General features: G+C 41.3%; 1 protein-coding gene across 2 annotated transcripts; it reads left to right on the top strand.

Moving 5' to 3' along the window:
- NME5 (NME/NM23 family member 5) lies at positions 1-15,273 on the top strand. Of its 2 annotated transcripts, none has more exons than XM_069970252.1 (6): positions 1-219; positions 7,150-7,310; positions 9,889-10,094; positions 11,232-11,332; positions 12,835-12,898; positions 12,983-13,076. In XM_069970252.1, exons 2-6 carry the CDS (start codon positions 7,158-7,160, stop codon positions 12,990-12,992), a joined length of 534 nt encoding a protein of 177 aa, XP_069826353.1. In that variant the 5' UTR covers positions 1-219; positions 7,150-7,157; the 3' UTR covers positions 12,993-13,076. The 2 variants fall into 2 exon arrangements, with proteins under 2 accessions (XP_069826353.1, XP_069826346.1); XM_069970245.1 differs by lacking the exon at positions 12,835-12,898 and adding an exon at positions 15,116-15,273 and having other exon boundaries at positions 6-219; positions 12,983-13,101.
- The last annotated feature ends 307 nt before the right edge of the window (positions 15,274-15,580 follow it).

Here is a 15,580-nt window from a genome sequence, read left to right as displayed (position 1 = left end):
TAAGCTCCTCCCACACAAGTCACATGAGCCTGACGTCATCAAGGGGGACATAGATTCACTTGGAAATAGCGCCTACATTCTAGCCTCCACCCACAGGCGATATCATATTAACGTCCTAGCGACTGTTGCCTAGAAGCGAATGTCGCAAACAGAGGCTGGGTCATGCGAGAGGAGCAGCGGGGCCGCGACAGTTCCGAGTGTGGCCGCCGGAGAGTGCAGGTAATGTCTGTGGGCTTGTGTCCCGGCTGCGGTTTCTCGGTGCCAGGCCTGACCCATTACAGTTACGCTTCACAGTTAGTATCGGTGTGTAAGAGACGCAGGCGTTCCCTACAGGATAGAGCTGCCGTCTGACTGTTGCTGCTGGTGTCTGGGGATGCTGCCAGTTCAGCTCCATGCTGTTTTCTTCCAAAGTATGATGGACAACTACCCTCATCATCCTCAATGGAGTGACTGCTGGAGCTGCTGTGTGCGAGACATTGCTCCCCATTGCGATATTTCTCGACTGAAACATTGCTCCCCACTGCTCGTATGTTAGATGAAACAAATGGATTGGTGTGACTATTAGCCAGGAGAGCTTGCAGTTCCCATGCTGGTCACTAGATGTCAGCACAACATATATAAATTATTATGAGCATAAAGTATGTGGACACCTGATTACCCCTGGCTGAGACCTGGTTCACACTGCATTTAGCCTTTACATTGCAGTAGTCTCCATTTATACAACTCCCATGATAGTGTTCACAGAATACATAGAGCCTCACTCTCCATACAGAGGCCAACATGTATACTGTGTCGTATATTTCTGTTTACCAAGGGACCCTACCTGTGGTGGATGCTAAGTTGGCATCACTCATAGCTAGATGTCTAAGGCCAAATGCATATATGCATTACATCTTCTTTCAGGAAGCTCCATTGCAGAATGCATTTACAGTATTAAGAAGGTTGTAAAAGGAAAAAAACACTTCAAGCAGTGTCTGCCTAAATCCTGGTAAACGGGCATCACACAGGAACCCGAAGGACCCCATTAAAATCAATGGGATGCATTCAGGACTAATGTGTTGGTATGTGCTGCATGGATTAGCTGTACCTGTAAATATATACTGCACAGTATACTTTTTAAAATGAGACTTTATGACAGATGACACTTTGCGGTAAAGGTCTGACCTATATGTCAGCCCTACCACCATGTGTGTGTCACTCATCATGCAGATAAGATATATCATATCATATAAGAGCAATTAAGGGTGTGTTTACACAGAAAGATTTATCTGACAGATTTTGGAAGCCAAAGCCAGGAATGGATTTAAAAAGAGGATAACCTAGTCTTTCCTTTATGACCTGATCCCTGTTTATAGTCTGCTCCTGGTTTTGGCTTCAAAGATCTGTCAGATAAATCCGTCTGTGTAAACGCACCATAACTTAGGCTAATTATATTATCAATTCTGCATGCTTACCAGGAAACAAAGCTCTTTAGGCCCTATTCCACGGAATGATTATCGGCCGTTACGGCCAATAATTGTCCCGTGGAATAGAAGGCAAAGATCAGCCGTGGAATAGGAGCGTCAACAGCAGACCGCTGCTATATGCTATGGGCTGACGGAACGATCTAGCGATCACCTGGGCAGCCCTTCTCTTGCACATCCCTGCGGCTGCCCCCCGGACTCACCCGCTCACTGCCGACGCGTGGAATAGCGACGGCAGTGAGCGTAGAACGAGGCGCAAACGGGCTCGTTTGCTCCTCTCAGTCAGCCCATGGAATAGGGGCTTTAGTCTTGCAACAGTTCATTCAGGATAAGGCTCAATTCACTTGTCCGCAAATAAATTTTTCATAGGTTGCTTTGTGCCTATTCACATGTCTGCAGTTTAAAGAAGCCGTGCCGCAAAAACAAGGGTCTGTCCTAGCGCGGACCGTAATTGTGGACACATCAGTAGCAGTCTATGGGATCTGTATTATTTGTGGACGTTACCACAAAAATATGGACCCATGATTCTAGCTAGTGTCATCATTTTGACCATCCCTCCTTAGAAAAAGAAGCAACTTACTATATTTACGGATCCACAAAAATATGGATGATATGGCTGATACTACCGACGTTTTCTTGCAGTATACAGACTGAAAATATGGTCTGAAAAAATACCCTCATGTGTGAATGAAGCCTAATGTCACTGTGTGGTTATAGAGATTTTATTGCTGTGTGACAGGAGAACTGACCATATAATGCAAGCACTTTCAGGATTCTCTGCTACTGAATGTGAATGTGCAGCAGTCCCGCTCTGTATGCCTGCAAAGGACTGGGACTTCTTGTCTTTGGTCTCTTGTTTTTTTTAACAGAGAAAAGACCGAATATTGATAGGGAGGTAGCATGGCCCACTGTTTGACAGGGAAGGGAGACACCTAGTGGTCATATGTATTATGCGGAGTTAAATATATATTGCTAAACTGCTTGCAATCACAACCACTGTTGACTTAAAAAAAAAAAAATTCACGTGCCTTTAAAAGGGAACCAGTTACCTTAAAAATTCTACCTAAATTATCAGCATCGTGTTATAGAGCAGGGAGAGATGATCTTTATGGGAAAATATTCAGTATTATGGTGCGTTTACACGTAACGATAATTGGCCCGATCGTACGATTAACAATGTCGGAGTAACGATTATTTTTTCATAACGAGCAGCGTTTAGACGGTACGATATATTGTACGGAAAATTCGTTGTGCGATCGTTTTGCGAACGCTTAAGCCTATCTCACACATTAGTTAAATCGGCGAACGACTGTTCACACGGAACGATTTGCGATTTTTTTTTGCGAACGACAAACGACGATTTGATAACATGTTGAAAGATCAAAATGCGTGATGTATCGTTCGTCGTATGATCGTTCGCTGCCTTTACACGTACGATTATAGTTCGAATTCGATCGTTATCGCACAAATTCGTACGATAATCGTTATGTGTAAACGCAGCATAACTTGTTGTAATTTATTGATTGAAATCTGTGATGAGTCGAGTCCATTGAGTAAGGGCCCTACTACACCAACAGATTATCTGACAGATTTTTTTGAGCCAAAGCCAGGAATGGATTATAAAAAGAAAACATGTAACAATGGAAAGGCTGAGATTCCTCGTCTTTTCAAATCCATTCCTGGCTTTGGCTTACAAAAATCAGTCAGATAATCTGTTGGTGTAATAAGGCCCTAAGGGTGCCTTTACACACACACACACTGACAGATTTTCGAAGCCAAAACCAGGAATGTATCTCAGAAGAGGAGAAATCTCAGTCTTTCCTTTATGACCTGTTCTCTGTTTATAGTCTGTTCCTGGCTTTGGCTTCCAAAATCTGTTAACAGTCCAGTGTGCAGTGTAAGGCTAGGTTCACATTATGTAACTGTGCGGCTGTATTTTTTGTGCGGGTGAAACTGCGGCCGTGGGAAAAAATAGACATGCGGCTCAAAACATACGGTCATTTACTTAGAAATCTGGTTCAACTAAAAATACCAAATAAAATCTTAAAGTGATGCAAACACCTCTGGATGCATCTGGGAAAGCAGGGAAACAGTTTACATGAATCGCTATTACCGGGGTTTGCGATCCTCTGCAGTATGCCGATGCCTCTCATGGTTAATATATTGAATTAATAAAACACATTTTCTTTGTAATAAAGTCCCTTTCATTGTTCAATAATTAAATGTAAACGATTCCATCATTTTGCAATTAAATATACTGTTAAAATAAATATATATATATATATATAAATAAATGTATATTTATATATATATTTATTTTTGACAGTATATTTAATTGCACAATGATGGATTCGTTAGAATTAAATTATTGAACAAAGAAACTGTATTTATTTCATCGAAAATGTGTTTTATTAATTAAATATTAATTAGTACAGGAAGCTCCATAAGCCGTTAATTCATATTTCCGGCAATAGAGCATTCTGTACTAATCATCACTTAACTTTAATTAAAACATCAAATGTTTCTTCTAATTATGTTATCACAATAGCATTATTAGAAGAAACATTTAGAATTATATGTGCGTTTGGCTGATCGGCTGAGCGCACATATAACTAGCGGCTGGTTATAAAAATAGGGGGGACCCTATGCGTTTTTTTTTAATTATTTATTTATTTAAAAAAAAACGCATAGGGTCCCCCCTATTTTTATAACCAGCCTGGTAACACCAGGGTGGGAAGAGCCATTGGTTTAGGCCCTCCCCAGCCTAAATCTTACCAGCCTGCTGCCGCCCGGTCCAGGAGCACCAATTTTGACGCTCCGGGACCACTGGCACCCGGCTCTTCCCAGTACCCCTGGTGGCATTGGGTACTGGGGTAATAATAGGGGGTTAGTGTTAGCCATTTTATACCGGCTAACACTAGGCCCCAACTTAGTAATGGATTCCGTCTATTAGACGGCTTCCACTACTAAGTCTATAAAGTAAAGAAATAAAGACAAGACACAAGTTAAAAACATTTTTTTATTCAAATAAAAACACCCCCACACCCCTCATTGACCATTTTATTTAAAAAAAAAAAAACAACAACCGCTGGTCATTGACGTAGTCCATGGAATCCGACGTAATCCCCAGGATACCGATATCTGAAAAACAAAAAGGGAGAAACACACAAAAAAAAACACAAACAGGAGCACAACACCCATCATTGTGAGCGGTGTTGTGCTCCTTACAGTATGCAGCATCTTTACAGATCGCTGCTTACAGTCTGGCCCCAAAGGGGTTAAGGGAGGATGTATTGCATCCCCCTTAACCCCTTGGGGGCCAGACTGATGCCAGACTGCACCCATCCCAGCAAGGAAGGGGTTAAGTGACCCCCCCTTCCTTGCTGGGAGGGGTGCAGTGCTGGGGAGGGGGTGGGGAGAGCTCTATACTCACCCCGATGTGTCCTCTTCGCTGGTCCGCAGCACAATGAAGTGACTGTACTGCGGACCCGCTAATTATATGTGCGCTCAGCCGATCAGCCAATCAGCTGAACGCACATATAATTCTAAATGTTTCTTCTAATAATGCTATTGTCATAACATAATTAGAAGAAACATTTGATGTTTTAATTAAAGTAAAGTGATGATTAGTACAGAATGCTCTATTGCCGGGAATATGAATTAACGGCTTATGGAGCTTCCTGTACTAATTAATATTTAATTAATAAAACACATTTTCGTGGAAATAAATTCAGTTTCGTTGTTCAATAATTTAATTCTAACGAATCCATCATTGTGCAATTAAATATACTGTCAAAAAATATATAGATAAATATATATTTATTTATATATCTATTTATTTTAACAGTATATTTAATTGCAAAATTATGGATTTGTTAGAAATAAATTATTGAACAACGAAAGTGTCTTTATTACAAAGAAAATGTGTTTTAGTAATTTAATATATTAACTATTAGAGGCATCGGCATTCGGCATCATTGCCGGCTATTTTTTAAGTACTCCTTACGGACCGCCTGTCAATCCTCGGCCGCATGTCCAGCCGCAAACAATGGTCTTGTTCATTTTTTACGGGTCCGTTTACGATCGGGCCGTAGATTCATACATAGTGTGCACTGTGCAGCTGTATATCCTATACTTTCCAGCGTTCGCATGAACCACCAAAAATACCGCCGCACAATTACAGCCGCAAATACAGCCGCACACTTACATAGTCTGAACCTGGCCTAAGGGTGCCTTTACACACGGAGATTTATCTATTACACAGAACGAGCAGGGATTTCAATTTATATGTTATAAGCAGGGCTGTGGAGTCGGTAAGCCGCAGCTCCAACTCCGACTCCTGAATTTTATCAGGACCGACTCCCGACTCAGACTCCTGCTCCTTCATAAATGGCCATAAATGTCATATACCTTCATAAATGTCATATACCAGGGGAGTTATTTATCACACTGGCTCAGCAGCTTCTCCCTAATGTCCTACATGATCCTGGGGCAACTTCTGAGTGAATAAAGGAATACTGTATATAAAGCAGCTTCTCCTGTGTGTGCAGTGGATGCAGCCAGTCTCTAGCCTCCATGTCCTGAACTACTCACAACTAGACTAGATGGAGCAGGTGGTCTTTTCCTGCTGACAGTCTTCTATGTTTCTAACTAAATATTCACCATACTTAAAGAAACACTGCTAACAATGCCAGATCCCTGTGATATAGATGTCAGCCATAACGATATACAGGGGGTCACACATGGTGATATAGAGAGGGGTCACAGTGATATAGAAGGTCACTGTGGGGGCACGCAATAGCACGCACACACTTACACACACACAGCCTGCAACCATAGCATACACACAGCTTGCTGCTGCCATAGCACACACCACACACGGCTTGCTGCAGCCATAGCACACATACACACAGCCTGCTGCAGCCATAGTGCACACACACACACACACACACACACACACACAGCGCTTGCTGCAGCCATACCACACATACACACAGCCTGCTGCAGCCATTACACACACAACCTACTACAGCTATTGCACGCACACACACACACAGCTGCAGCCATAGAACACTGAAGAAAAACACAATCTTTTCACAGAGAGAAAACACCACACTGAGGACACAGGTTACTGCTACACTACTTAGTCTCCTCCTCCTCTATATTACACAGGATATCTCCATATTACACTGCTGCTCATATACAGTGATCCAGCATCCAGGAAGAGAACAGCACAGATATCCCCCCACACACAATGGACTCTTCCAGCTCAGAAACAAACTGCCAAATAGTGACAACTTTTCCATGACCCCCCTTATGTAATAGGGCCAGTGTCCTATTAGAATGTTGCTAATAATATATATTCGTGAGCAAAACCTGTAAAATTTATATCAAAATTCAATTCTACATTTTTTAAAGATTTTTTTAAAGCTGGAGTGGGAACATTTTTTTCCGACTCCAGCCAAAACTAGCTCAGACTCCAACTTCTAGTCCTTAGTGATAGATTAGATAGCATTTTCTTGGTGACAGGTTCCCTTTAAACCTAAAAGGATAATGTTTGATTCACATTGGTACTGAATAGATCCTACAAAATGTACTGTAGCCCTGAAATTGTAGATAGTATAGAGATATGTGTTGTTGTTTTCTTTTAGTAGTTCAAGTAAACTCCTCAATAATTACATTCCAGCACACAAAATGAGTGAGAGCCAAGCAGAAACCAAGGAGCAGTCCATGGAAGCTCCCAGGATTTACATTGAAAGAACTTTAGCGCTTATCAAACCAGATGTTCTTCATAAAGCAGAAGAAATTGAAGACATAATTCTCCGTAGTGGATTCCATATTGTTCAGGTAATACGCACTTGGTGATTATTATGTAACAATAATATATTAGCAGTAATTGTTTAACCCCTTAAGGTCCAAGCCAATTTTCGTTTTTGCTCTTTTGCTTTTTCCATTTTATGTTTAAAAGTCCATAGCGCTTGCATTTTTTCACCTAGAGACTTATGAGTGCTTATTTTTTGCGAAACCAATTGTACTTTGCAATTACAGGCATAATTTTTCCATAAAATATGTTGTGAAACCGGAAAAAAATCATTTGCACTGTCAAATTGAAAAAAAAACGAATTTGTTTTGATTTCGGGGAGTTTTGCATTTACGCCGTTCGCCCTATGGTAAAACTGACTTGTTATGCATGTTCCTCAAGTCGTTACGATTACTATGATATATAACATGTATAACTTATATTGTATCGGATGGCCTGTAAAAAATTCAAACCATTGTTAACAAATATATGTCACTTAAAATCTCTCCATTCCCAGGCTTATAGCGCTTTTATCCTTTGGTCTATGGGGCTGTGTGAGGTGTCAGTTTTTGCGCCATGATGCGTTCTTTCTACCGGTACCTTGATTGCGCATATACGACTTTTTGATCGCTTTTTATTACATTTTTTCTGGATTTGATGCGACCAAAAATGCGCAATTTTGCACTTTGGGATTTTTTTTGCGCTTACGCCGTTTACCGTGCGAGATCAGGAATGTGATTAATTAATAGTTCGGGCGATTATGCGCGCGGCGATACTAAATATGTTTATTTATTTATTTATATTTATAAAATGGGAAAAGGGGGGTGATTTGGACTTTTATTAGGGGAGGGGATTTTTTATTAATAAAAACACTTTACTTTTTTTTTTACATGGACTAGAAGCCCCCCTGGGGGGCTTGTATATACACAGCAATGATCTCTCATAGAGATCAATGCTGTGTATATACACAGCAAAGATCCATGAGATCGGTCATAGATTGCTATGGCCTGCTGCAGGCCATAGCAATCTACTGCCGAGCCGGGATCAGCGTCATTCCGACGCCGAGGCCCGGCACGGGCAGAAGAACGGATCTCCCCCCCCCCCCCCCGATCGCATCGCGGGGGGGAGATCCGACCCACTAGACACCAGGGATGTGATGTCTGAAGCCCTTCAATGCAGCTGTCAGGTTTGACAGCTGCATTGAAGTGCTTAATTAGCCGGCGCGGCAACGGGACCCGCGCCGGCTAACAGAGGCACTGCCCGGCTGCACGTGTCAGCCGGGATCAGCGCCGTGCAGAGCGGGGTCCCGGCGGGACCCCGCACTGAACACCCCCCGCGGCGCCATGACGTATTAGATACGTCATGGGTCGCTAAGGGGTTAAAGTAAATAAGTGAAGGTCATCTAAAAAGGAACCCATCACCAGTCTCATGCTGTTCAAACCATAGGCAGGATGGATCACTCTACATTCTGAAATACTCTGGAGGAAGCATAGTTATAAAGCTGGCGAGTAAGATATAAAACCTAAATAAAATGTAATACAGGACGTTTTTAAAATGAAATGCACCCAGAAAAAAATGCATTTATGTGGCCTTTCTCTACAGAAATTATACTGTATATACAGTGGTACCTTGGTTTAAGAGTAACTTGGATTGGTTTGCAAGTAGAGCTCAGTTTTCTAAATTGTAATTTGGTTTAAGAGCATTGCTTTGGTTTAAGAGCTCCCTGTGCTGAGTGGGAGGCGGAGTGGGGTAGGGTATGGTCTGCACAGCGGGGTCTACAGCACTGTATTCTAACCCAGGGAGTCTCCCTCACCTTCCAAATCATAGCGGATCCACTTCAGGCCTGGGCTTACATCAGTGGACAGGACTGTGGAGGTAATCTCTCCATAGCTGTAACCCCTCTCTCCCCAGACAGAGAGTGCTGCATGTATGTGCCCACATCTGCCCTGCTCATTCCTTCATGCTCCCTGCAGTCTGTCAGCCCTTGTGTTTCCCATTCTCTCCATTATTGTAACTTATAATATCACTTATTCAGCTGTTTATAAATGTTTGTTTCAATTGTTTTTACATATTATTCAGAATAAAAAAAATAATTATTTTTGGGGTGTGGAACCAATTGTCTGCATATCAGTGATTTCTTGTGGGAAAACTTGCTTTGGTTTAAGAGTGATTTGGATTACAAGCAAGGTCCCAGAACGAATTATGCTCATAATCCAAAGCACCACTGTATATAGATATATATTTGCCATCAACATGTCCTAAAAATTAGTCAATTATTTTCTTATATATTCCCGCAGTGGTAGCTATATGTGTGTGTGTGTATATTATATTATATTGTTTTGTTTTTTTTTCAAGGTGGATTAAAAAAAAAAAATGGAGCGACGGAAAAAGCAGAGTATGCCGTAAGTATGCTCTTTCCGTCTGCTCCATGGGACTCCATAAGAGCCACGGGCCTTACCTGTAACTCTATTCATAACAGAGCCAACGGGGCTCAATACAGAGGTCGGACCCACTGCGATCACCTACTTTTCCCCTATCCACAGGATAGTTATTTGTTCCTGAAATACCTCTTTAATAAGAAAAGACAAGAAAATTAACAGCCACATGTTATTAAATATCTTGCAGAAAATGAAATTACATCTAAGTCCAGAAAAATGTAGCGACTTCTACGCGGATCAGTATGGAAAAATGTTTTTTCCCAGTTTGACTGCCTACATGAGTTCTGGACCAATAATTGCTTTGGAACTGGCAAGACATGATGCCATCAACTTCTGGAGACAAGTAATGGGACCATCAAATAGCTTGAAAGCTAAAGAAACTCACCCAGAAAGGTACCTCCCAAGTGGCCCCCTGATCTGCTGCAAGCTGTAACACCCCCTAACTACCTCTCTAATACTGGAGCCTGCTTGACAGCTGCAAGCTGAGCCCTACGTAGGATCAGAGACAAAAGAGAGAGGGCGGGGGCGCCTCCTGGTGTAATAAAATTTATAATCAGGAACCAATAGGTAGAGGAATAGGATTGCACTCACCTAGAGGAGTTGTGCAAAATTCTATACAGCACGTAGCATAGGAAAGACACCGCAGCTCCTGCCGGGGTACATCAGAGAGGATATACAGAAAGCAATCTTGTATCAAGCCACAGCGGGCTATCGGACCATCGGGTCCCGGCTTGGTGTGGGCGCAGGCGTCTAGTAACCACACTATGTTGTGGTTCGTTCAGATGGGGATTTTATTAATGTCACAACGCGTTTCGGCCGCCGATTATAAAGGGGCCTTTCTCAAGTTAACAAATAATCACACATGAGCAGTTTAAAGAGCTTCCTGTACAATACCATAAGGGACTTCCGGGTTAGGGAAGGCCAAACGTATGAAAAAATGCATAAACAATTGTTTCCGGATGAAAAAATGCATAAACAATTGTTTATGCATATTTTCATACGTTTGGACTTATCATGGTATTGTACAGGACGCTATTTAAACTGCTCATGTGTGATTATTTGTTAACTTGAGAAAGGCCCCCTTTATAATCGGCGGCCGAAACGCATTGTGACATTAATAAAATCCTTACTATCTGAACGAACCACGACATAGTGTGGTTACTAGACGCCTGCGCCCACACCAAGCCGGGACCCGATGGTCCGATAGCCCGCTGTGGCTTGATACAAGACTACGTAGGATCAGGAATAGGAGGGGAAGAGGTGTTGCAGCCCTCAGCATATCAGGAGCTTGGGAAATCCTGACACTTTTAATGGAGAATAAAAGCATTTTTCTATGTTCTAGAATCAGAAATGGATATATGAAAGGTACCATGTGCCTTCTTTACCCAACAGCTATCTAACAGTGTCAACAGATTGGAATATGAATTGCAGCTGACAGATTCACTTTAGGGAAAGTTTGCAACAGGCTCTTTTAAATGTGTGTTTTTCTCAGTAGCACATCTGAAAGTATGACATGTGACTTTGTTTCAGTATAAGGGCTATCTACGGAACTGATGATCTCCGCAATGCTGTACATGGCAGTTACTGTTTAACTTCAGCTGAACGTGAAATTCGATTTATGTTTCCTGAAGGTATGGTTTTTAGCCACACTCATTTCTATTTGAACACTTAAATAATTTTCTAATGCTGTCTATTGGAGATGAGCATTAGTCAAGCTCGAGTAGCGTTCATCTCTACTGCCTACATAAAGCCTCCGGGGTTGGGGTCTCATCACTGCAGTACAATTAGGTTGCTGGTGCTAGAAATAACCTGAACTGATTAGGCTGGGTTAACGCTACGTTTTTGTAATTTATTTTTGCGAAAAACTGAAGCAATTTTGTGCATCCGTTTTGATCTATTTTTCAATATAAAAAAAGGGATCAAAACGCACCCATTTTTTTACGTACACGAACATGACACATTTTTGTGTACGTTAAAAAAACTGATGCGTTTTGATCTTTTTTTTATAATGGAAGTCAATAGAAAAACGGATCAAAACGGATGCACACAAATGCATCAATTTTTTGCAAAAACGTAGTGTGAACCCAGCCTAACACTCTTAATTAGATTGATGTCACACATAGCGTTGAATTATCATTAATTAGGGCTAATTGCACAATTCAGCGATATGTGTGAACATAGCCCCAGGTCACACTTAATAATCATCATCCCTTTATTTATATGGCTATGTGTACACATGCAGAAACGTAATAAGAATGCAAATGAATGCATCATTTAATTGCAGTAATTGATCATTTCATTGCATTACTGCAGCACGTCATTACAGTAATTAACCATTTAATGTCCAATGAAACTTGAATGTGTGAACATACCATCAAGCTCCAACTGATTCCACAGCACTTCATAGGTTTGTCAATTTTAAAGAGACTCTGTACCCACAATCTGACCCCCCCCCCCACCTCCTCACCACCCTTCTCATCATTAGAAATTCTCCAGGCAGATTGCCTGCTATTCGTCAGCTGTGTCAGCCCGGCACATGGGCTGGATCGTTAAGGCACCTGTGCAGTGTTCAGCATGGAGAAAATGTTCCAGTGGCATTCCTAATGATGAAGATGGTAGGGAGGAGGGACGGTGCAAAGTTACGGCACCATTGGGCACAGGGCTACCAGTTTACAAGTTGTTTTTTAGCACAATAACTGCATCACCTGCCGAACGGACGGCAGGACAGATCTTGGATTAAAAGCAGTTATCCGAAGGTTCAAGCGGTTTGGGGGGACTACATGATTCCTGGTCGCGCAACCAGGAACCACCATGTGCTTTTTGCTTGACTCCATCACTCATAAAAGTGATGGAGAAAATAGATTTTTCGTCACTTCAGGGTCATGGTCACAGCCACTAGTCTCAGCCTAACTGGTTTGTAGTTACCGGCTTGGTTTACTGAAAACTTGTAAGCAGGCAGATTTTTGTTACCACTAAAGTTTACATGTAAAGATCTTTTTGTTTCAAACTGCAGACTTTGGACGGACTTGATCAAAAGCGGCGTTTCATATGCCACTCTAATATCAGTCTACCGCATGTGACCCTACCGTGAAAGGCAACAGTAGAGTCCAATTGTCACTTTATTCATTTTCAGGTCCAATAATAGATGTATCTTCTAAGCAGTATGTACTAAACAGATATTTCAGAAAGGCAGACAGGTACTTTTTAACGTTCAGACTTGATGTAAACCTACTGTTTCTATAAAAAAAAAAAAGAATTTAATGTTTTCATCTATTTTGCAGCTCCTATTGAACCTATGCCCTCTGGACAAGTAGCCTTGGATTATTTGGACCTTTTTGTAAATTCAACATTGCTGTCTGGACTTATTAACCTTTGCAAGCAGAAACCATCTGACCCATATGTATGTTAACTTAGATATACTGCTTTTGTTTGTTTCAGAGTGAGTGTTTTATACTGGAATTATTTAGAAGATTATATTTTGTAATTGCTTAGTCACCAATTCCTAAATACGCTATTTTCACACTTGGTTTAACAGTGTCCGTTGCATAGCAACGGACACTGTTAAACTGCCAGCCGAAGAGCTGCATTTAGGACGTTTCTGCAGCCGATACCTCTGTATCGGCTGCAGGAACTTTACTTTTTTTTACTATTGATGTGCAGGTTCCATCAGGTGTGCCCGCAAATCAATTCGCCATTCACTTCACTGTAATGTGTGGCTGCCACTGCACATTACATTGTGTGAACAGCTATTATTTCTGGACATTGTTCCTTGAACAGCATCGGGAAATAGGCAGGCACATTATTTTACATTAAATTTATTAGAACGAGCATTAACATAACAATATGTGAACACAGTGGGTGGCATGGCATGGCGTTTAACCCCTAGACGACCCAGGGCGTATAGTTACGCCATGGAAGTCTGCCCCCAGACGACCTAGGGCGTAACTGTACGCCCTGGGTGTTTCTCCCGCTATGAAGCGTGCTCCGGAGCGTGCTTCATAGCAGGTGGGGGCCGGCTGCAAACAGCAGCCGGGACCTTACCGGTAATGACACGCCGCAGCGATCGCGCTGCCGCGTGTCATTAACGCCTTAAACGCTGTGATCGCGGCGTTTAAGTGTAAGTGACAGGGGGAGTCCCCTGTCACTTACCGATCGGGACCCCCGCAGTGTGACTGCGGGGGTCCCGATCGGTAGAACGGACTGCCGGAGGTCTCTTACCTGCCTCCGCGCGGTCCGATCGGCTGCACTAAGCCTGCACAGGCAGGCTCAATGAGCAGATCGCCGATAACACTGATCAATGCTATGCCTATGGCATAGCATTCATTAGTGTAGAAATCAAACTAATGTATGTAAAAGTCCCCCAAAGGGACTTCAAATGTGTAAAAAAAAAAAAAGTTACACTACCCCAAAACCCCTCCCCCAATAAAAGTTGAAATCACCCCCCTTTCCCATTATATAAATAAAACATATAAAAATAAATAAATAGATAAACATATAATATACCGTAGCGTGCGTAATTGTCCGATCTATTAAAATATAACAAGCGTCATTGCGAACGGTAAACGGCGTACATGAAAAGAGGGAAAAAAGTGCGCGGATTACAGATTTTATGTTACATTATATATAAAAAAAAAATTTATAAAAAGTGATCAAAACGTCCGATCTTCACAAATATGGTATTAATAAAAACTAGAGATCATGGCGGAAAAAATGACACCCCATACAGCCCCGTAGGTGAAAAAATAAAACCATTATAAGCGTCACAATAGGCCCATTTTATTTATAATTAATTGCCAAAAAAAAAGATTTCATTTAAAAAAAAATATATAACATTAGAGAATCTGCGTAAACCTGCATATGGTTGTGTCCGGACTGACCTATAGGATAATGGTATCATGTCGCTTTTACCATATAGTGCATTACGTAGACATAGGAACCCCCCAAACGTTACCATATTGCATTCTTTTTTGCGATTTCACCAATTTATATCTTCATAAATAATATATTTGGAATTCCATCATACATGTTATGGTAAAATGAATGACGCCATTACAAAGTACAACTATTCCTGTAACAAATAAGCCCTTACATGGCCTTGTAGATAAAAAACTGAAAGTGCTAGAGCTCTTAGCAGGGGAGGAGGGAAAAACGGAAACACTAAGATCAAAATTTGCGCGGTCCACTGGGTCATTTTGGGCCTGGTCTTCAAAAGGTTAATGCAATGCCGCCCCTGCAGTAAAGAACGGACACTAATTCTATTGCAATCAGCATCCGTTCTTTACTGCAAAATTACATTGTGTGAACATAGGCATGCAATGTTTATTAATATAGTCCTCAGGGAACCTCAACAAATCATAGTTACAATTTGGTGTAAAAATACAGTATATTCCTAATTTCTTTTTTCTTTTTTGCAGACATGGCTTGCTGACTGGCTTCTGAAACACAACACTAACAGACCTGAAGTTCGCGATAAAAACATTTAGGCCTAAAATTAAAATGTTAAATGCAACAAGATTTTAGGTTGTTCACTTTTTCATTGTCAAGAATAAATTTTTTTAGTAAAATGTGAAAATTTGTCATAGCTCATTTAAATCTGTACATTTCACAATGTATCTAACTTCTGTCTCAACCAATTTAGTGGACGACTGGAGGAGATTTGCTATGTTCATAAACTGAATACCTATCCTTTGCACTGTTTATTAAAAATGGGTCTCTAGACACTGTACTGTGGTCATACAGTATGTTAGGATGCGCAATGTGCCATAGACAGCTTTTATCAATCAAAATGCCTGTATAAAAAGCAATTTTATATTTTTCCCATATTTGCTTGTCTTTTCTTTAATGGTTTGCTTTTCTTGTGTTGGCCTCACAAAGCCTTA

Source organism: Dendropsophus ebraccatus, chromosome 1, assembly GCF_027789765.1.
Source record: "Dendropsophus ebraccatus isolate aDenEbr1 chromosome 1, aDenEbr1.pat, whole genome shotgun sequence".
Classification (NCBI taxonomy): Eukaryota; Metazoa; Chordata; class Amphibia; order Anura; family Hylidae; genus Dendropsophus; species Dendropsophus ebraccatus.
Note: the sequence above shows the minus strand (reverse complement) of the source record. Positions and strands in the feature narration are given on the sequence as shown.

Bases quoted from the DNA above. Each gene is read 5' to 3' on its own strand.
- NME5 (XM_069970245.1), top strand. From the start codon at position 7,158: ATGAGTGAGAGCCAAGCAGAAACCAAGGAGCAGTCCATGGAAGCTCCC. The intron at 10,095-11,231 runs GTACCTCCCAAG...ACTTTGTTTCAG, and splicing joins AAAGAAACTCACCCAGAAAG to TATAAGGGCTATCTACGGAA. The intron at 13,102-15,115 runs GTATGTTAACTT...TCTTTTTTGCAG, and splicing joins AGAAACCATCTGACCCATAT to ACATGGCTTGCTGACTGGCT.